General features: G+C 39.9%; 1 protein-coding gene across 1 annotated transcript in view; it reads right to left on the bottom strand.

Moving 5' to 3' along the window:
- iqgap1 (IQ motif containing GTPase activating protein 1) overlaps nt 1–23,371 on the bottom strand; it is a 50,045-nt gene that overhangs the window by 9,125 nt on the left and 17,549 nt on the right. Inside the window, exons 3-21 of the mRNA XM_046840200.1 lie at nt 17,670–17,826; nt 17,506–17,583; nt 15,905–15,981; nt 14,100–14,167; nt 12,189–12,302; nt 11,410–11,588; nt 11,234–11,321; nt 10,989–11,152; nt 10,821–10,905; nt 10,576–10,739; nt 10,290–10,450; nt 9,138–9,262; nt 8,883–9,046; nt 3,945–4,035; nt 3,691–3,858; nt 2,879–3,021; nt 1,762–1,932; nt 1,591–1,674; nt 1,423–1,494 (exon numbers count right to left, since the gene is read on the bottom strand). Of these exons, the coding sequence (XP_046696156.1) occupies nt 1,423–1,494; nt 1,591–1,674; nt 1,762–1,932; nt 2,879–3,021; nt 3,691–3,858; nt 3,945–4,035; nt 8,883–9,046; nt 9,138–9,262; nt 10,290–10,450; nt 10,576–10,739; nt 10,821–10,905; nt 10,989–11,152; nt 11,234–11,321; nt 11,410–11,588; nt 12,189–12,302; nt 14,100–14,167; nt 15,905–15,981; nt 17,506–17,583; nt 17,670–17,826 (2,353 nt within the window). The remainder of the gene's footprint in view (nt 1–1,422; nt 1,495–1,590; nt 1,675–1,761; nt 1,933–2,878; nt 3,022–3,690; nt 3,859–3,944; nt 4,036–8,882; nt 9,047–9,137; nt 9,263–10,289; nt 10,451–10,575; nt 10,740–10,820; nt 10,906–10,988; nt 11,153–11,233; nt 11,322–11,409; nt 11,589–12,188; nt 12,303–14,099; nt 14,168–15,904; nt 15,982–17,505; nt 17,584–17,669; nt 17,827–23,371) is intronic.

Raw genomic sequence — 23,371 nt, 5'->3', positions numbered from 1 at the left:
TCAGAATGAGGACTTCATACAAGAATGTATGAAGAATGTAATACATATGCGGTTCTTCCCCAAAACTGTTTTTTCGGAGGCAAATTATTGTACAGGAGATCTTAGGATGCAAAAGCATGAACCTTTCCTTCACTCTAACTAAGAGACCCAGACGTGTTCCGGTATGAGCGCCATGAAGATATGCTTTACATAAGTTGGAGTGGGCCAAGATAAATTGGAACACTGACGGCACAAATCTCCACAAAATCTAGTGGAACATCGTCCCAGAAAAGTTGAGGTTATTTTAACAGCAAATGGAGACAAAATATAGAATGGGATGTTAAAAAGCAAGCGTATACCAATCTTATGGTCAGGTCTCCATTAACATTTTCTCAATATCTGCCTTAAATGAGTATTTTACATTTAACCAATATACCCACGAAGAATTCGGATGCGATATACAAATATAAACTGCACACTAATAGAATATACAAAATCGAGTTCTAACTTAGAAGCTTTAAAATGATCAATAGTGTGGATTTTTATATTTTTAAATAATAATAATAAAAAAACTTGCATTAATAATTAATAATTATTAATTATTAATGCATTAATACTTGCATAAATAATTATCCTATTAGATATTTATTGCAATATTCTAATACATACATCACATATAATGCTTTATTGTCATTTTTACGCTGTTTGCTACCTTTATGTTGCACCTTGTTAGATTTGACATCAAAGAAAATTGAATTTTTTATCCGCGATTTGTTTTCAGGCTTAATTGCAAGTTATCGAGTTTAAAGGCACTGAGGTTCTACTATGGCTGTAATGGAACGGCGCACAAAATCCACAAATAAAAAACAAAAACAATAAATGCCTGCTTGGTTAAATAATATCTAAAATTATATTTTATTATATTTTTAAAAATTATTTCGAATAAATAAAGAAAAACTTCAATATACTTTATTATATTGAGTAAAAACACAAATTAAATTGATTAAATATAATTAAATAAAAAAAACATTTAATAGTTTACATTTGTTGGACCCTATTTGGGTAATGTGTATGTAAATTGGTAATTAAAAATTGTGCAAATATTATATATTTATTATATAGTAATATATTTAAATGTGCATATATGATGTATATTTTAAAACATTATTTTTGTTATTTAATTTTTTTTTTCTCACTATGTCTTCTAAACATGAAGATATAAATAAATAAATAAATAAATAAATAAATAAATAAATAAATGGAACCATCATAATTCAGGGACCAACATTTTTCTGAGGAAGTATGAACTTGAACTGAATACAAGCCGGTAAATGGATAAAAACACCAAAAAAAAAAAAAAAAAAAAAAAACACTATCCCAATGCATATACAGGTATGGCATGTCTATATGTTCAATATAGATGCTGAGGAACCGAATACTCACATGGTCTTTGAAATACTGTAGGCGATCTCTATACTTCTTGCGAGCTTGGTGCATCCTCACCATCGACTGGATCTGAGAGAATCCAAAGTAAGAACACAAACATGAAATTTCTAGAAACATTCCAAAGTTTCCTGCTGATGCTGGTGAACATCAGTAACATAATCGAACCTTCACAGCATCTTCAGTGTGATCCTTTAAGTACTCCTTTCGCTCATTGAAGGCCTTTCGCTCTTTGTAACCCTTCCAGTGGGCCTGTGGATCAAACGCAAAGCAAAAATCACACACTCAGATCCCACGCCAATCCTAACAAAGGACTGCTATACGGAGTCCAGCTCTCACCTGGATGCGTCTGATGGCCGGATCCTGCGACTCCAGAAAGCCGATGCGCTCTTTCAGGTTCCGCCTCACCAGGAAACCTCTGCATCGCGCTTGCAGCTTGGCGATCAGACTCTCATTAGCCAGCCACAACTGCTCCCGGTTGTAGGCTGCCGTCACTCCCGATACGACCGACTAGACATGAAGAGAGACGTGAATACGTGAGACGGTTCATGAATGCTGTGATGTAGAGGCGGAACGGTACACAAATTTCATGCTTCGGTACGAAACCTCGTTTTTTTAAATCACGGTTTGTTTCAATTTCGATCGTTTATTTGTACATCAAGATTTTTAATTTTTTTAAAAACATTTTAAAATATTGAAAATAAATGAAATTATTTTCACCATGATCATTTGAAATAAAATGTTTGGTATAAATAAAAAAATATATAAATATAAAATCGAATCAATTATAGAAGATCTCCAATAAATAAAATCATTCTCAAAGCAATGTAACTAAAAATAGTAAAAAATAATTAAAAATAATGTATGCCCAAATAACTATTGATTACAGCGCAACATTAACAATCTCCGCTTGAGTGCCAGTTTGGATTTCTTAAAAAAAAAAATATTTATTAAAATTCAATAAAAAAAAATCTTTTACACATTGACTAAAGTAAACCTTTAGAATTTCAGCTTATAGACCTGTTCACTTTCATTCGACTTTTATGTTTTTAATTAGAAAAATGCGAGGTGGTGCTGTAGCTCGGTTTTTAAGATGTTGGAGTGCTGATCAGAAGGTCATGAGTTCAAATCCCACCACTATGCTGCCACTGCTTGGTCCTTAAGGAAGGTCTTTAACCCTCAACTGCTCAGTGTATAAATAAGATAATTGTAATTCGTTGTCATAATTCAATAGGAAACTAAAATGTTCCCAAACAGGAGACCTTATAGTTAAGAGAGGGCTTTAATATATTCGTGAGGAAACTCCGCACGTAAAACAAGGATTCCCCGATTCACAAATTCATGTACCTCTACACCCCTACTGTGATCCCATCAGAAACGAGCTGCGGTGGAAAAATACTGTATCATATCACATCCCTAGGGAGTTTAATGCCATAAATACTTTCTATATTCTCACCTGGATCTCGTCCTTGTTCAGATGCGTATTGTTTTGTTTGAATCCCGCAGGCTCGCCCCATGTGCCCTCTCTTGTCTTCATGTTGTAGTAGTAGTTGTAGCCTCCTTTCACCCAGTGCTTCATCCATTCACTACCGTTATCACCTAGAAAACACAGCGACGAAGATTCAATGCTTCGGTAGGAGGAGCCTGATTCCGCTACCAATCTCTCAATCTACGTTGAGGTTTTATGAAACAAGGACCATACCATTTTTTTTATATGGGAGTGCTAAATGTCTGATTTCACATAGAACTACCGGTTTTCTCCCAATAAGTTAGCCCATTATGATAATGCTGATTTATAGCATACAGTAAATTACATTACAGTATATTATATTTACAGACGATATTCTGTCATTTGATTTGCCGACCTGTAAAATGCAAATCCTGTCTGCAATGTGGCCTTTCTGCACTTATTTATGCCCTTTTTTTATTGATCCAAAATGTGAACAAGAACTTCTGTATATTTGTGTGATGTTCTGAACATCATGGCTTGAAAATGTTATGAGGAATTGTTTAATCCACATCGCCCTTCATTTCAACTTTAAAAAGATAAAAAGGCATCGTCAGTTCCGTCTCTCATTCGATGCGCAGTTTTGGGCGCTTTGTTAGAAAGTTGTTTCTTGTGCTGTGTGTGTAAAGGAAAATAAAACATCTTACTCACTTGTTGACTCACACACACACACACACACACACACACACACACACACACACACGGATCGAGTATCAGTTAACTATTAGCAAAACTTGACGGTTTACTCTCGACATTCTCACCCTCGTTCTTTTTCTCGTTCTTGATCTTAGCCAGGTCATCCTGATAGGTCTGGGCGCACTCCGGCGTCACGCCGTACAGACTGGCTCCAGGTGTGCGCAGAGCCGTCAGCGTCTGGCTCGCATCCCCGACATCTACAGCCTCATTAATGGCTTGGATCGCTTGAGAGACTGTCAGAGTGACACCAGGTTAATGCCAAAATGAACGAAGGCTGAAAAACGACGTAAGCGAGAAACTATGCTGAATCCTTTCTTACACTGCAGAGCCTCTTCGGTGTCTCGGTTAGCTTGGAAGATGGCCTCCTGGATTTCGTCCAGCCAGAGCACTGCTGATGGATCCTGAGTCTCCTGAAGCGAGAGGAAAGCAAAATAAAGATCTGATATGAGCAAACTTTTTTCCTGGTAATAATTCATGGGGATATTAATTGCAAAGTCCAGAATCACTGCTGAGGTGGACATGAGCACAATGTCATGCTAATATGTATGTTTTTCAATCAACAAGTATGTACGCTAAGAATGATAAGATCAGTGAATAAAAGTTAACGATGTGATGCATCGAATAAAAAAAACTAAAAAAAACTGTGCATCAGATGATGCAAATGAGAGTCACATAAATTACAGATTAACATGGCAGAGGTAGAGCTGCATCTTCTGGGAGACAGAACTGGAAAAGAATGTCTGGTTTTATTGAATCTTTTTTGTTGCACTTCAAAGACCTGTTTGTGAAGTCAGAAAATTACTGTCTGTCTGAATTAAATAAATAATCTGCACTGTACTGAATTGCATAGCATCATGAGATCGCACTGCATCGTAAGAGGGGTGAATCGTATCGCGTAGTATCAGTAGCCGCTTCATATGTATCTTTAATGTATCGTATCGTTGCTATGCTTCGAGATGCGAATCGCATCAGCCTCAGTTATGGAGATGCGCATCCCTGATGTGCTCAATCAGGATCTAATTTATAAAGCTTTAGAACAGCGTGCAATTCATTACAAAAATGGATATAAAATACAATTTTATGTATTATTACAACTAGGAATATTCCTGCATCAATACACAATATTGACACTACTCCTATTAAATGATAATGTCCTCATTCATACTGCAGATGCATCTCTTTAGTCGACACCAAATGGGTCCACAGGGGTCTTCAGTCTGTATTTTCTATCCAAAATTTTTTCCAGATTAATGACAGTTGTTTAAACGTAAAGATGCCGTTGTGGAGATGTTGGAAATCCCTGTGCTTCTATTCAAGGCAAATCCTGCACACTTCTGAGGCATGAGTGTAACCTGAATGTTTCCTGAGTGAACACTAACGACCAGACGTCAGCCGGAGAGGTCAAACCAAATAATCCCCACAGCATTTTCTCTCTTAACCATGTTGAATTTGGAGTTGTTACCACCAGGAGGCTCTGTTTCTTCATGGTGTCAGGGCAGCCCGCGTTTTTTTTTTTTTTGCTCTCCCGCCGGTTTTATCAGCACGCTGCCCTGTGATTGGGTCGTCTTACACATAGTTCTTACACGTAAGCTGCTCCGTGATTGGATCGTGAAGCTATTTATGAACCAGAGACGTTTGAAGGCACAGTGAAGTTTTTCTGAGGGCTTCAGGGGAGTTCTGGTTAGCAAAAGTCTAAAAGAAACAGCCGTAAATCTTGGCACAAGACCGATTTGCAAATGATGATTTGACTCAAAACAAGACGATAAGACTTCAAAACAAGTCCAGACACTGACCCTGCTGTCATTACTGCACTTTTAATCCTCAAATGAATCACTTAAGCTGAATTTACTGAATTTATAATCTACTGTTATAATCTTGCGCTACAATGGATGAAAGGAAGTGGGCGGGGCCCTCGTGGTTTCCGCCGAGAGCACATCTCGTCACCGATTGGCCAACAGGGCAGAGCCCTCCCCCAATGGCCTAATGGTGCTGGCGGTTCAACAGAACTCGAGGGTGTGGTGGAGAGCTGCTAAACCACTGAGGAATAGAAATGTGTAGTGTTTTTGCACCAAAACATAGATGAATTATGAGCGTTTGTGATGTTAATTCTATTTAATTATGCGAAGATTTGTGTTCATGGTTATTATTACATCTGGTATTATATAATAATTTGCATCTGTATTGTGACTGGCAGGTATTTTGACTTATTAAGCATTTGGAACTGCGCCCGAGGCACTATTTATGGAAAACCTCCACCAAACTTCTCTAATAAACAGGGTGTAACAACAAGAACATCTCTAACAACAAAAACAGCAACAAAAATCATAAAGACTGCTAATCATAATTTAAGGAAGTAAAACAGGGTGGGGACAAATAGCAGTGACTGGGTTTGAGTCTCCTCAGGGTCTGCCATAGAACTCGGTTAGTTTTTTTGCAAACTGCATACTTTCTTTCCTTCTTGCATTTGTGCTTTTGTAATGTTTTTTTTTTTACACATTTATAATTTGTCATTGACTCCTGGAGGATCGACAGAGCTTTAATTTCATATGATGTAGCAGAGGGTTTCCTAGTTTTCCACATGGCGATAAATCCTTGAGATTAGAACAATAAAGAGGCTTCCATTTTTGTCACGTGATAACGTCTCCAGGGAATCCAACGTGACCCAGACACTCAAACTCGTAATGGTAACAGAGATGCTAAGATTTAGCGATTCGCATCGAACCTTTTGTAGCATACGTGCATCGATGAAAACCGATTTATTTGTGTAATTATTAATAGATGTGTGATACTTTTATTATTTAGAACGTGACCAATATTTTATACGTCGATCGATTTCTCGAGCGCGTTCGTTCTCTCAGCGGCGCTGCTGCTACGTGAATATGACGCATCACAAAACTACGGAGACCGAAAGTGTCCTGAGAGTCACATACAATACAGATTAACATGGCAGAGGTAGAGCTGTAACTTCCTGCAGACACAACAGGAAAAGAACGGCTGGTTTTATTGAATCTTTTTCTCTTTTTTTTGCACTACAAAGGCGTGTTTCTGAAAGGAGCCATGTGTTAGAAGTCAGAATGCGCTCAAGTAAATTGATGATTTGCTGTCGGTCTGAAGCAAAGAAATAAAAGCGAACTGTCTGCACCATATTGAATTGCAGAGTAACAAATGAATATATATTTATATATATAAAATAGCTTTATTTTATATTGCATATCAGCTTCTATACACTTTACCTTGCAAATTTTCGTATACAAGACACGTCACCCTGGCTGTGTGATTATTATTTGTCTCTTTAATTTATATCCTGTACCTATAAACCTCTGTCACCCGTGTATATATATATATATATATATATATATATATATATATATATATATAAAAGATGTTTATAATGGGGGGAAAAAAGAAACAGCTCATACAATGCTTTCTAATTCTACTCGCCTTCTATCTTAAAAGGGCAACAGTCTGGTTTCCACCTGCAGACGGAGTTTAAATCGAGTTCTTCGCTCGCCTCAGCTGCACAGCACATGACTTTGCAGAAGTCGAGAGAAAAAAAAAAAAAAAAAAATTCTAAAAAGAAACTTCCTTCCAAAGCCACTTCCTATGTCCCGAGAACATCTGGTAGACTCGAGGTTTAAAAAAACTAAAAAAAACACACACACACCCAGGAATCTTCAGTCAGAATACGGTCAGAGCTGAAAAATGCACAGTGTAATTCGTGCCATTGGAGGAGCAGAGTTTTGTCCTTTTAAGGCAGTGACGCAGTCATCAGCCTGTTATTTCCTACTGTTGTGAAAACCATCATATGAAGGAAGACTTTGTTTTCATTGCCCGTTTTTTTCCCCCTCATCCTGTGCGATTCACAAGTGAGACCAAGCGACGAATAAACCCTAGAGAACACCCCAGATATAAATCGGAGCACAAAAATGGACAATTGTGGTAGAAAAAAGAACCAGGAACAGCCTTTCCATCTGATTACAGCCAACAAAAAAACCTCAAGACTTGTGCAAATTTTCAGCAGCCATTGAGCAAAGTTGGAATGTTTCTTCATTGCACCTACAGCCTGATTACTTCACCCCTCCCTCCTTCCCTCACTCTGACATCTGGAGAACGTTAGTAAAGCAGGCCCAGGGATGAGTGGTATTGGGAACTTGAACATTCATTGCATTCTGAATTCTCACCTGCACTGTCAGAACTTTCACTTTCTCTCGCTGACAGCCTCATGACGAACGCACTAGTTTTGGCGAGGGCTGATAAATGCATACTGAGGAACGTTTATACACACGATACCTTCTTACTTTCCTCCGAGGGCGTTCATGAGTTACAGAAGAAAGAAAAAAAAAAAAGGGAGGGTGAAGGAGGAGATGAGACAATGAGCATCGATGATGTGATCTGTCTGAAGTCATGGGTTACAGAGTCAAATGATACGTAGGGTTAATAAAAGAACAGCACTGTTTTTGTTCGACTTACAGAGCGAGAAAAATAAAGTGATGTCGTTTCGGTTTTAAGTTCGTATATTAGACTATTTTTTTATTGTACAAAATAAGTGCTTTATACTTTATACATATCACATGTACAACGTACAGCACAGTGAAATTCTTTCATTGCCGAATTTCTGGGGTCAAAGCATAATGTCAGCCATGATACAGCACCCCTGAAGCACAGAGAGTTAAGGGCCTTGCTCAAGGGAACAAGCATGGCAGCTTTGCAATTCCAGCGCTTGAACCCATGACCTTTCAATCAGTAGCCCACAAGCTTAACCACCGATCTACCACTTCCCCAGACCTAATAAAGACCAGGTTATTTGGTGCATGCGTGCCATAAATTGCATCTTTGGTTGATGACTGGTGATCTCACATCACGTCACGTCACGTCTATAGATTCCTAAAGGGCAAAACAATGCACGATAACCAATACAGAGTCGAATCTATAGACATTTTCGCGACCCGCTGAGTTTGAGGATAGAAGACTGTGTTTGAATATAAACTGAGTTTGAAAAAAATCATTTAGAAACCAAAAAATCCCCCTATATATTTCCCCCAAACGTCAGGAGTTTTGAAGAATACGCAGCACATTTCAAGGATAAATGCCCCGTTTTTCTCTTATGCTGGTTGATCAATAAAAGCATATCGACCGAATGTTTTATAGTATACAATAACTTCTTGAAAAATTCAGTAGGATGAAGAGGAAGTTCTGGAAATGATTGAGGAATGTTATACTGCATGCACGTGGCATGTACAGGGAAAAGAGAACCTACGTGAGCTTTCTCTCTCCGTGCCTCCAGGAGTTTGTCGAAATAATGCTGAGCTATTGACGGATCCACATCGGTCAGCTTGGCCGCAGGGTGCTGCAGGGCTTCCAGAGTCTTCCTTGGGTCTCCCTCGTGGAGAGCCTCGTTGATCAGGCCGATAGCAGCGATTCCTGAGGGCAAGACGTGTCAGAAGATCGTGAAAGATCAGGACTGATGAGGTTAGAGCATCAGCATGAGGACTGTAATGCGTACGTGACTCACTCTCATGCTCTTCTTGAATAGTGCTGTTGACCTGATCCACACACGCCTGGATGTCGTTCCACGTCAGATACTCGCTGCCTTGTTCTCGCGCCGCAGCCTTCAGGCGCATCAACTCGTCCATGTACCTGGAAATAAAAACAAAAGCTTGCATGAAGAATCATACGATCACTCGCTGTGTGAGAACTTGAAAGAAATTAACGGTACAAATTCTTGCGTAAGTATTTACCCCCTTCTTAACGCCATGGTCACAACAGCACAGTATCTCACTAAAGTGAGTTCAGCAACCATTTTAGTATAATCTTCAAGGAACAATGTGCAGTTTGTACAGCAGTACAGATTTATTGTCCTCTGAACATACAGCTATTATTGTCTAAATAACTGGCAACAAAAGTAAGTACACCCTCAGTGAACATGTCAAAACTGTGTCCAAAGTGTCAATATTTTGTGAAGACCACTGTTATCTAGCACTGCCTTAATCCTCCTGAGTATGGAATTTACCAGACAGACAGACAGACAGACATAGATATATTTGCACTGTGCAAAACAACTCGCTCCATGTGCGGTATGCATAATCTTATGCAAACAAAAACCCGATGGTAATGGCAGCATGGAGCCTGAAGTCTCACTACTCATTGTGTTATCAAAATGGCAAAAATTTTTCATCCGTTTCCATCGTTCTGAGCCTCCCCTCATGTTAATGCATCAAAAACATCTCATAAAAAGTCACTATTGCTGCCTGTAAGCATGATCTATGCATGATTTCGTAGGTGACCACAAATAGTGGAAGATTCGGTGATAGGAGGAGTCTAATACGACTACCGATCTCAAACTTGAATCTTCACAGAGGTCTCGGCGGCATGGATTTTAATATTTAACAATGTCTGGGATTTCCTGTAAAGGTCTACTCTGTTTCTAATTTAATTCTGTAAATTAATTGTTTTTCCGTGCATCGACGTTGCGCTGTACTGGGAGGCGATTTAGCTGACTGAAGCTCTGTTGGAGCAAGAAGATTTAGTTTTGTTCTTTTTTTTTCATTAAAATTGTTATATTATGTAAAGTATTAAAAAAAATAGACCATTTGTACTAATCAGTGTTTCTATTGTTTCATCTGTAAAGAAAAAAAAGATAAAGATAATAAGTTGCGTGCCTGACCTCTGTGAGTAATCTCCCTCAACGTTGCTGAGGCCTGTAACAGCGCTGCTCAGCTGTTTCCACAGAGCCCCTCGATCTCCCACATCCAGCGCCTCGTTTATCAGCACCACTGATGACAGCATCTCCACTGCAACCAGCAGTTCCGGATGTGTGAGCGAACCCTGAGGAACCGGATACACACCTTAGTCAGGATCAGCACATGTGTACAGTACGTGCTTGCGTGTGTGTGTGTGTGTGTGTGTGTGTGTGTGTGTGTGTGTGTGTGTGTGTGTGTGTGTTTTCTGACCTCTGGGCTTTGCTGCTGTAGGCTGAAGAGTTCTCTCTGGTAGAGCTCAGCAGCTCTGGGGTAGACGGTCGGGAGCTGAGCGTCTGGATTCATCAGCTCGTTCACCGTGTCCTCGGCAACACCTTTCCTGATGGCACCGTTGATCCTCTCGACAGCCTGAAGCACTGAGAAAGACAGAAGTGATGCATAAGGAAAAGAGAAATTGGAGTGCTGTGGACAAAAAAGACCAGAAGGAAGGTTCATACTTCTCTGATAGCTTTCCGCAATGCCATTGGCCGAGTCCACGCCGCACTGCAGCTCTTCTTTGGTTAACGGTTCTCCTGGGGTGTTCTGGGCCAACATCAAGCATAAGTTAAGAAACAAGCAGGTAAACAGCCGATCTTTATCTTTTTTTTTTTTCCCACCCCCAGTACCTGCTCCTTCGCATCTCGGTCAGCCATGAGCTGTTTGAGGTACCAGCCTTTGTTCTTTGACTTGAGAGACTGCAAACTGAGTGCTGGGGATGAAAGAGCCTGGAAGACCTTGTCCTCGTCGTTGCTGAACAATGCCTGGTCCACCGAAGTCAGCGAATTGGACACTGAGAAAAAAAAAAGCAGTGAAAGATCTCAGGTTCTCTCATGACCAAGACGACTGAAAAGCAGAACCACAAGGAGCTTACCATTCACTTTATTGACGTTGCCCTGAATTTCAGCATGGGTCAGCAACTCCTCGTAGACGTCCCTTTCTGCGTCCACGTTCTCCCCGATCTACAGGACACAAATTTTAGTCTTGTCTTGTGAAATGACACCATTGGATTAAGAATAGATTTTGTAGATTCTCAGCTTCTTCTCATACCCTTTTCCTGGAGTTGGTCACTTTCTCGGCTTTGGCCTGGAACAGCGTGTCTTGGTAGTCCTGTGCCCCGCTCTCGTGCAGGTTAAGCAGCATGGCGTTGGGGTTACTCATGGCTGCCAACGTGCCCACAGGGTCTCCGTGGTCTATGGCGTCGTTGATCGCGATCACTGCAGCGTGCACTGAATCAAGCGATATTACGAAGGTCACGTTCGCTCTCTGCTTCACATCGTTTCTTATCTGAACACTTTAACTTCCTGCCATTGCTTCCTAAGATTTTTGTCAGTTGCCTGCTAAGTGTACGTATCGTTTGCATATAAATGTGAGCCAAAGTTCTAGTGTAAAACCTTCGCACACTAATAACAAGTCAGAAACGGATTTATTCCGTTATTTCCGTTTGTTTTAATTGGAAGAAATTAACCAATTTAATACTTGCCCACAGTCACTTCTCCTGAAATGACCTTCGGAGCATTTCTTAAATGCTCTCGTTTATAATCGAAATCTAACATCTCTACATTCTTTCTAAAACACACTATCTGTCCCAACGTCCTGCAGATTTCATAACGGTGTCAAATGTCAAAAGATTGTACAGGAAGATATGCCAAAAGCAACAGTGTCGCCTTCTACAAGTCATGTCTGAATACTCAGAAGGTCATGGCAAAACATCTCCACAGCTTGCTTATGAAATAGAGTTTAAAAATTTTGCCCACAACCATACTGTAATCTATACTTGGTCATTGTTAGATGGTAGAATATAAGCAGGGAATGTAAACAAAACTCACAAGCCGCCTCATCAACAGATAACTCGTTGGCCAGGATCCCGCCGATTTTGCTGAAAGCCGGCATCTGGATGTTGTACTTCTCCAGCTCGATCTTCATGTTGTTAATCTCCTCCTCTGAAAGAACCGAAGGGTTAGGGGTTAGGTTTGGAGTTCAAATCAAAGTTCAGGGACAAAAGAAATCAAGAGCAATTAGCATCAAAACATTGAGAATACAAATATAAATTCCTCATGCACAATGACTGGGCCGGTGATGACAGTGGTAGAAAAAACCTGAGACACCAGACTCATCCCTTCCTCATTTGGGTTTCATCCAGAAATCAAATCATTATACACCATGTGAACACGCATTTAGTCTCCACTTGCTCTTCTAACAATCTCCACTTTTCTGGGAAGATGTTCCACTGTGTAGATGATGTGCTCATTCAGAAACACAAGGGTGTTAGTAAAGTCAGGTAGTGAAGCAGGTGAGGAAATAGAATAGAGCCGTACTATTCAATTGCGTGCCTTCGGCTTTGTGTTGGGGATGAACCACATATGGCTGCAGCTCTACCTCTACCATGTCAATCTCTATTCTCTGTGACACTCAGGACACGTCTCGGTCTCCGTAGTGCTGCGATGCGTCATATTCACGTAGCAGCAGCGGTACTTTTATTATGTAGAAAGTGACCAATATTTTACGTATAAAATATTGGTCACATTATACATAATAAAAGTACATTGCATCTACTAATAATTATAAAGAAATAAATCATTTTTTGACACAAATATGTAAAAGAAGAGAAGAAAAAAAAAAACCTTTTTAAATCGATGCGTCACAGCGCTAACTTTTATATGCGAATCGCTGAATCTTATCATCCCTAGTGTGCAGGTGAAAATGAACAATATGGTGCATATCAGCTAAATGAAATCAAACAAACAAGAATGGGGAAGTCTCTGGATAAGTTCGCCTGCCAAATGCCATAAATGTACGAGTGATAGTGCAGTATGATGAGGGATATGTAATAGTATCATTACAATACATGCAATATGATGCAGCCAATACATACAGTGGATACAGATGTGCAAATTGCTAATGTCTAATATAATTTGTTGTGTATAAATGATCCAAATAAACCAGTGTAAAAAAATGTACAGTAAGTCTTTTTGTTCAGACGTACAAATTGCAAAATGTAAATGACTGGGACAAAAGGTGTCCTTGATAATTCCTCTCTCCTCCTTCCTCTCCCTGTTCAAGGCTTTCGATGAATAAATGTCCGTAGATTACATGTGAGCTTCACTTTTCCACCAAAAGGGTGCAAGTGCTGATCTGCACCCCAGGTCTCCTCACCTACATCAGTACCTGCCTTAAATAACACCCTTGTGGCTGATGAACACAAATATCCATAAGCACACTCCAAAATCTAGTGGAGCATCTTCCCAGAAGAGTGGAGGGAATTATAAGAGTGATTTGGGACTAAATGTGGAATGTGATGCTCAAAAGTCACATACCATAATTATGACCAGGTGACCCAATATTTGGAACAATGATCTTGTACTTTTTTGGGTCAGTCTAAAACCAAAAAAACTGCAATTTGTTTTGGTTAACAAACTCAAGCAGTTATTTCCGAACCTTACTAGATCCTTAAATGGCATTAGGAGTGAAATTATGGTCCTGGGAAAGCGGTGGTGGTGGGGTGCGCGGGTGTTGTGGGGGGATTACTGAAGTCTGGACATTGTTCTTAGAGTCTGTGTTGAAAATCATGATCCCCTGCCATGATCTTGGCAGTCGGAGCCGGTTGGCTGAAGTAACAGGAAAAGCTCGGACAATCACAAATGGCTTATACACTGAAATTCCACCGAGTTCTTGATGCTTCCTGCTGTGAATAGAAAACAACTACAGAGGGTCACTGAAGCACAGTTGGGGTCGCTCACCTGTGAAGGTCACTTTGCCATACAGGTCCGAGATCTGCGGGGCCAGGCCAAGCTTAAACAGGTACAAGCTGTTCGGAAAAAGAAGAAGGAGGTTACGGGAAAGGGGTCGGTTATATTTCTGTATGTGCTCGACAGGAACTAATCACTGTACGCAGTGAAGCATGGCTTTCGACTTTCAGCACCTCCTCAAAAAAAAAAACCAAAACAAAAAAAACAACATGCTTGTGCGATACGACGTGCTGCGTTCGGGATCCACAGGGGGGGGCCGTTAAAAACAACCACGGGCGAGATACTGCTGTGTTTCGAAACTAAACCCCACCCCTTGCCTTTTATCCTACAGCAGAACCAGGCCTACTCTTCACCCCGCTACACTGCGCAAGGTTTCCTGCTCTTACGAGGGAAGATTTATGGCTTGTGGGCTGTAGATCTACTCAGCACAGGATTGGAATGAGCTGTTAAAACACTGCGCTTGCACCAGCTTTTCCAGTGGAAAACGCTATAAGACATATGACACGTAGTAAAAGTCTCCACATCACACTGCAGCAACATGAACACCACCTTCACAAAAAAGACCAACTTGGGTCTATCTGTGCCTCTAAACTTGGAAGATTAGTATGCAAATTATAAAACACTATAAAAGCTCTGAAACAGTGAATGCACAATACACAAAAATACAATCTACAGTACAAGAAATGGACCTGGAGCCTATGCTATATAGACAAAAATACTGACACCTGAATTATGTGGTTCTTTCCTCAAACTGTTCCCACAAACTTAGAGGCACACAATTGGATAAAACTTCTTTGGGAGCTGTAACATGAAATTTCTCTTCCACTTGAACTAGGAGACCCGAAAATGTTCCAGCATGATGATACCCCTGAGCATAAAGCCAGCGCCATGAAGATATGCATGGGATTTACATGAGATGGAGTGAAAGATCTCCATCTAAAGAGGTCTCCTCACCTCACCTACATCAGCACCTACCTTTACTATGTATCTGAATGAGCACACATATTAAGCTCCACCCTTCTGGGAAGATGTTCCACTAGATTTTGGATATAACAGCAAGTGGGGAGTTTTATACTCATCACACCATCCCAATTTACCAGCCCACTAGTTTCTAGTATTTCTAGTTAAGGTCCATAACATGTAGATATTTAATGAATATTTCAACAAATTTAACAGCATTTATCAGCAATGCCATTTATCACTCTGTATGCTAGCATGCTGAATTAGCATATATGCTCACATATACACACATTGGATACAATATATATGATTGCAGAGATTAGAGATTATTAGATCTCCCGGGATTTTTACACTAAGCAGCCCTAGAGTTTACAGAGAATGGTGTGAAAAACAAAAAACAACCTGGGTGCACATGGTGCACAGGCTGAAACACCTTGATGATCAAAATGATTAGATTTGTCTGAGTTTAGAGGAAGTCTACAGTAAATCAATGAACCACTTTTTACAACTGTGGTGAGCAGGATAGTTTTTTTGCAGTGGGAAAAAAGTCAATCTTTAAGCGTCCACGTTCGGTGAACTGGATGTTTGTCGTGTTCCCGCACCCTTTTTGTTGCAAACTCTAGCAACCGTGTGAAACTTCCAGGATCGAGCGAGCCTGTCTGGCACTGTTCATACATGTTAAATAGAGGCTTATTTCCTGTACAAGTGATGAATAATAGACAATGTTTAAATTCTGATGTGAAAAGGATTCCAAGTGAAATTGTGTGTAAAACTCCCAGAACCAGTTTTAACAGACAGTGGGTAAAGAGTGTGGGTGTGAGGAACACATGTTGTACCTGAGTGCATGGATGCAGTAGATGCAGCGTGGCATGTTCTTTCTGTCGTAGATATCTGTGGTCTCAGGATAGAAGATCTGTGGAGGGGGAGGGGAGAAGAAGAGCCTAAGAGTGAGTGAGTGAGCACTGCAGTGAGGGTTACACCGAGAGCTCGCTATTGTCAAGACACAAACACTGAGCTTTTAGGCAAGCTGGATCATGTTCTCGAGGCTTCTGGAGGCTGATCTGCACTCTGTAAAGGGACGGTAGCGACTGTACTGTGACTAAGTAGTTCAACCCGAATGAAAAACCTGTAGTATAGACATGAGATATGATATCAGTTTCTACATATACATTACATATATATATGTGTCACAGCATATGGGTGTGGAGTTGTAAAATATACATGTAAACACTTTAATTAGATATTAAAACTAGTATTGGGTCTACGTTAACAAGCTACTTACAGGATTAGATATATAGTGCATGTGATTTGGACAAAAGTATTGGGACACCTGACTTTTCCAGCCATTTATAGTTCTTCTCCAAACAGTATACGATGTCTTTGATTGTGGTAGCATGAAATAGTCCCTTTACTTAAACTAGGAAACATGTTCCAGCATGACAATAAGCGCAAAGCCTTCTCCATGAAGATATGCTTTACATGGATTGGAGTGGAAGATCTCCTTCTACAGAGCTCTAACCTCATATTGAACAACGAATGTGAATGCCGACTGCACCCCAGGCCTCCTCAACTCACCTACATCAGTTCCTGACTTTACTAACACCCTCGTTTCTAAATGAGCACAAATCTCCACAGCCAAAAATCTAAAACATCTTCCCAGAGAAGTGGAGGTTTTTAACAGCAAATGAGGAATAAATGTGGAATGTGATTTCCAAAAATGACATAAATCTTATGCTTAGGTGTCCACAAACTTTTGTTCTTCCCCCCTTAGGTCAGTGTTCTGGTTGGTGCCGCAGTGTAAGTTATTATTTCATTGTATTGTGTTGTTTACACACTTTTGTGTTCAGTCCTGTGTATAGGTCTGTATATTCTACTTAGTTTTGTGTACTCTAGTGTCAATGTATATTATTCTATGGAGCACCCGTTTCAACAGCTTCATTTTGATGTGTATTGGGCAACTGTATATGGTGAAAATGACAATAAAAGCCACTTGATTTGACTTATAGCTGCTTTTCTGCTTATTTTCAGGACAAAAGCCTTTTTTTGACCTTTTTATTTAGACACAATTTTGGGCTTGACCAGTGGAATAATGATGGAATATGTTGCTTCCTCAACCATAGATCCAATTCCAATCATTACACAATGTCCTGGGTTCTCCATCAAGTTATCTGTACTTCGCTTGTTCTTCTTTACCCAAAACACAATCAGGCTGGTTTTGCTGGCAGTGAGCCATTTCCTGAAGCCATTTTCCTATTGGATATCGAGTCAGTTAAACAGGCCGAAGCGCCGTCACCACGACTTCCTCGTTCGGAAAAAAGAAATGTGTAAATTTACAGAAATTAGAATGCAAAATCGTGGATATGTAGTTATATTGCTGGAACGCTAAGCATTTCCCATCAGCCCCCTGTTCCCAAAAACACAATCATAAATGATTTACCTTGGGAAGGCCTTTATCAGCCATAGCATTCAGCCACTGTATCACATTGTCTGTGTGTCTAAAGTGGAGCCCAGTTGCCTACAAGAACAACAACAAAAAAAAACCTTATGAATTCCTCAAAGGTGATATCAGTATGTTGTCACCTTCTTGTATTTTTGTTTCACCTTGTAGCGTGTCTGCTCACGGTCATATATCCTCTTCAAGGAGACGACATGTGGGGCGAAGAAGTTACCAAGCTTTGCCAGGTAGACGCCATTTCGCAGGCCTTCCTCCAGTTCGGTGGTGGGGGGAAGCTCCTCGTCCAAACAGGCCTCTATCCAGCTGTGCGCACACACACACACACACACACACACACACACACACACACACACACACACACAAACACAAACAGTAGAGGCCGTAAGAGAGAAAATTCGGACTGACGCCAATAACGCAGGGTGCTGCTTTAAATAATTTAAATAAGAGGATTGTAAGCTTAGGGCTTTAACGGTTTACTCTGAGTGTGTGAAATATAAACACCGTGTTGGTTTGTAATGATCGGATTACATTAATGTGCATAACATTTGCACTTGGAGCCGCATCTGAAACGTGCAAGTGTTACAGCCTGCATGGATTCTCTCATGTTCTTAAAGATCATCAGAAACGTTTCATTATATCAGGATTTACATGGAAACACAGAGACTTTTATAGTTTTTAAGACACATGGATGTTCCTCTTATGTTTTTACGCAACAATCTCGGTAAAAAGCAAAAACACTCAATAAATAGACAGTGAATTAGTACATAAAAGTTCTGTGGAGTCCGAATGGGACATTTCTGTCTCTAGCAGAAGAACTTGTGTAAGACGGAGAACAGGTGAGAAGATGTGATCAGACTCCCTCACCCCCACAATCACACACGGAGGTGGAACCTTAATGGTTTGGGGTTGTTTTGGAGCACTGAAGGTTGGAGACTCCAGAAAGTGTATGGAATCTTAAACCAACATGTCTCCCATTCCATACCTCAACTCACCACACATTTCCATCTGACTGGAACCGAATTCACCGTACAAGAAGACGAGACGATGAGGCAAAGCGACAAATACGTCCGAGTTCTGTAGCCGTTATTTAGAGAGCAAACAGTTGTCTGAAGTGACATCTATCATGGAACGACCTGCCCAATCACCACACATAAATCCTATTGAACTGCTCTGGGATGAACACAAGAAAGAAATCTCCAAATAGTGAAGAACAACTTTGAAGTGTTTCAGATGAATGTTTGAAGAAGTGCATAAAGCTGTTCTTCATGCTAATTGAGGATTTTTCGATGAGAATAAAGTGGAACATCTGGACAATTATTTATTCCTTTGGTTAAAGTCAATCTTCATATCATTACATGACCTGGCTTGAGAACATCGATGTGTCTCTCAAAAACCACAAAAGACCTGTGGTTTCCTACATTTCCTGTACATTAAAATTCTCTTGACGATCCTCAGGCACATTAACATTAATCTACAGAAAAAGGGTAAATATACGCTGAACTTGCTTTAACCCTACACTAAATGTCATCCACATACTTTCATTATCGCAACAATAGCCATTCGACGACAAACTACATTCTTCTTTTATCACTGTAGTCTCCTGTAAGAGCCTGGATCTTCAGGGTTTCCATGACCGAAGTGGAAAAATATGTCTATTGTTACCTCAAACGCCTGAGGTGTTCTCCGATCACGTTATTTCACTGTGATCAAGTGAGAATCCAGAAGCTCAGTCTAAACTGGATCCTGTATTTTATTATCTTTTGAAAATGTTATGTGGGAGGATTCATCAACAAATCAGAGCAATTTAACTGTTACAGTTTCACAACATTTTACAATATTACACAATAAGTGCTGACTCTGCCAAAATAACCTTCGAAACTAAACTTCTGCTGATGGACGAAAATGGGACGCTAAAAATAAAGACATGACGGTTAGATGTATGAAGGACTTTTGGTACATTAATAGAAAATTTATGGGAATTTATGAGAATTTATGGAAATTAATTAGAAATGTATATAACTTGTATCATATACAAATATAAACATTTGTTTGGTCATAAGCTGATGCATGCAAACTAATACAGATTTTTTGAATTTACATTTTTGACATTGATTTTATTGTCGGTATTTTGTTGCAGATTATTTTACACACAGCATAAGGAAGTTTTAAACAAATATTTCTGTAATATTTATGTAATTTACGTAAATACGCTGCAAGATGGATATGTTTTGAGGTGCAGGATTGTAGAAATGTGTTATAGAGGAACGTACAGTGCTTGTAGGGGGCGTGATTGATGAATGTGTAGGTAGAAATTCAACTTAAATTGCATTAATTTTGGTTAAAACAACCAATTTTAATGCAATTTAAGTTGAATTTTAAATTCCAAGACTGGAAATGTTCCATGGGAATGAATGGGAATAAACTGGGATTTCTACAAAATTGCAGGTGTCCCAGTTTATTCCCATTCATTCCCATGGAACATTTCCAGTCTTGGAATTTTTAATCCTACTCTGGATAAGGGCCTCTGGCAAAAGCCATAAATGTAAATATTTTTTTGGAGAATTCCTATTTTTCAGTACATTCACATGAACTTATCAATCACATACGCGAAAACTTCAGAACAACCTCTTACCATACTTTTCCGCAGCAACTCCACATCCTTGGCCCAAAAGGCAAATGAAATGGATTGTACTTACACCCACTTTACACACAAACCACTGTTGGCTCAGACCCTCCACCCAGCGAGTCTCCAACTCAAACACAAACAGACTCCACGCTCAGAAAAGACAGCTCCAGGCCTTTCAGCTGCCCTGAAAACAATCGTCCTTTCACTCTCATACAGTGACTTTTATACATTGGGTTTATTACCACTATCCCTGGCTAAATCCACACACACGCCCAAGAATTAGTCACTCCTGTGAGCATGGGCTGGAAAACCTCAACGGTTTGAATTCATCAGGAAGACACGTGCCAGGAGCTTCAACCGTGGCCGGGCCTGTTTCTAATTACTGTTTGTCTGACGAGAATGATATCAAAGAAGACAATATCAAGAGCCGGCTGTGAAACTACATCTGGTAAGTGGCTTCCTTTTTGTGTGAGGCAGGAAAGCCATTAGTCACAAAGATCAGGGGTCAATCTAATAGGAAGAGGATGGAACGTTTTGAGGAGTTCGCTCGATTCATCACTCATTCAGAAAGCAGAAAAATAGAGAAGATCAAACTCGGTCAGACACACTCAATAGAAGTAGTGCTACACTTAAGGAGTATGAAGATGTGAAACTAAAGATCATCTCAGGGATCACTTGGGGTTCAGGTTCAGAGAACTTCACTACGGTCTAATGGAAGGAGTCTCCATTGCCAGTCTCATCTGTAACAGTCGAGGACTTCGGCTTTCACAGTTTCTCATGATGCAATAGTTAATGTAATTAAGCAAAATCACAATGTTTGTGGTATTGAGGAAAGAAAATGGCGGGCCTTCAGGGCCAGCACGGACGTCTCTGCTCAACTAAACTTTCTCAGAATCACGGACTTAAGTTTGAATATATTTTTGTTCATGAATATTGATATTTCCAATAGTCTATTCTCTATATTTCAAAGGGTTTTCTCTCAAGTGCTTTTGATCACCACAAAGCGCAAGTTTCGGTTAGAATTTCTATCCAATCGGATTTTAGCCTTCACATCACGTACAGCAGAGATGAACAGAATAGGCTCTTCTTAAATTTAAATCTTTGTTGCTTTAACCAATCAGACTGCAATTTGGCCACTTTAAAGCCCTCTAGACGGCGTCCAGACATGTTTGCATTTTCACGTCTTTTGATTGGACAGTCAGAGAGCACTCTAGTCAGACTCTCAAACACCATCTGTAGCAAACTGCAAAAGCTTAAATATATTTGTGTGATTTCATAGCTGTTTTATTCCACAACGGCTAACAGAGGAGAAGAAACCGATTCGGTCGCGATACACTTACAAGGACATCTACAAGACTTTATAAGAAAAGTCAGCAACAAATAGGTCAAAACAGTAGTTAAGCTTTTTCATGGATGGTTTATATTGTAGGATTTTTCTCTCCTGTAGAATTTGCACACAAATTGCCTTTATTTCAAATCCCTAGAAAAACCGTAAAAAAATGCACAGAAAAAAATGCAGGGGTCATTTTATGAGGTTTATATCGATGCTTCTGCTAGAGATGATGTATGTGGGTGGTGCAGTTGTGGCTACAGTGAAAGGAGACTTGTTGAATTGTGTGCATTGGGTTTCTTGCTTTAGTCATTACATTCATTCTCGCTGTTTATTTCTCTCTGTGATGCAGTGCACTGTTTTACTGCATTTCTCTATAATATTGGATGGTTTCTATATCCAGCGTGTCATAATGAAGGAATTAAAAGGTAGAGGTGGAGGAGGCTATTCTGTTGGCAGATGTTTGCTTTACTGCTAGCTCAGCGATACTGATCTATTTAAGCGTCAGGATAATATAATTCACCATACTCATAAAACTATTTGTTCATTGGAGCGAATCCATTTTTGCACATTTGAGGCAAATGTGTGAGCAGAATGGTGGTGGGGAGACTGAAGCAGCAAACTTAGTGACAATGTGAGATCACTGATTTTTTTTCCATGAATCCTATTTTTGTATGAACTAATGCTTTTCTGCACAAAACTAGAAGTAAACACACACACACACACACACACACACACACACACACACACACACACACACACACACACACACACACACACTCATTTCTACAGCATTTCATGGCCATTAAAGTCATTTCCTTGCTTATATAAAATTTACTCGACCAATCAGAGCAAAAGCCTGGCGGGAAAAATTTGAATTATTATGAATAACAAAAGGTGATAAAGTTTGCACAGGGGTGAAATATTTCCGGTAAATTTTGAGAGATTTTCCATGGGAACTTCAGCTGTGGAATTTTGGAAATATTATAAGTTGGAAACTTACCAGGAGTTTATGGGAATTCATTTGAAATTTGAGAAAACATCAATTTTCTGACTTTGCAGGATAGTTTGTTCCCAGTTTATTTTCATTAATTCACATTAATTCCGATGGAAAGATTCCAGTCTTAAAAATTCCTGAAATCTGGCAACCCTAGTAATAACACGGACATGGGCGTGTCCCGCGTCTCTGCGCGTCTTCATACGGGCGAACACTTGAGGAGAGGCAAATCTGTGGCGAGAGTTATGCGACTACATTGAAATATCGAGGTGAAAGCCACACCTGTACTGCTGTCTCTCCTTCTCTAATCTCTTTTCTTCTCTTTCTCCTGTTCACTTTAGAAATGTGCAATGCTGAGGTTCGGGCTGTGCATGAGCAACTAAGTGGAAATTACTACGGAGACGGGAAAAAAAAAATAAATTCCCAAACTATCTGTCAGAATTCCTGAACGTAATGTCGTGCCAAACATCGAGTCACACCCCGAAGAGAGAGAGAAAAAAAAGAGGAAAATAACAAGGCATATAAAGAGAGCACACAAATACAAGAGTTTAAAAAGAACAGAAAAAAGAACGGAGGAGAAAGTATTGGGCATGAGGCAATCCTCGAAGCTTCACACTCTAAGGATCATCTCCCAGCAGGATCCTGTGGTCTTATTTGAACCCGTTCTCATTGCCTAACTCCTGTCTTTACCAGAACATTAAGTAACAAGTCACTTCTCTAGAGACGTTGCAGGTTAACACTTGAAAAAGGAGAAGTTGTTGGGTAAACCAAATTCACAAAATTGTTTCCACAAAGTTGGAGGCACACAATTGTAAAGGACCGCATTCGATGAGGTAGAATTTCCCTTCACTTGAACTAGCAGACCCAAACCTGTTCCAGCATCACAATGCCTCTG

Source organism: Silurus meridionalis, chromosome 26, assembly GCF_014805685.1.
Source record: "Silurus meridionalis isolate SWU-2019-XX chromosome 26, ASM1480568v1, whole genome shotgun sequence".
Lineage (NCBI taxonomy): Eukaryota > Metazoa > Chordata > Actinopteri > Siluriformes > Siluridae > Silurus > Silurus meridionalis.
Note: the sequence above shows the minus strand (reverse complement) of the source record. Positions and strands in the feature narration are given on the sequence as shown.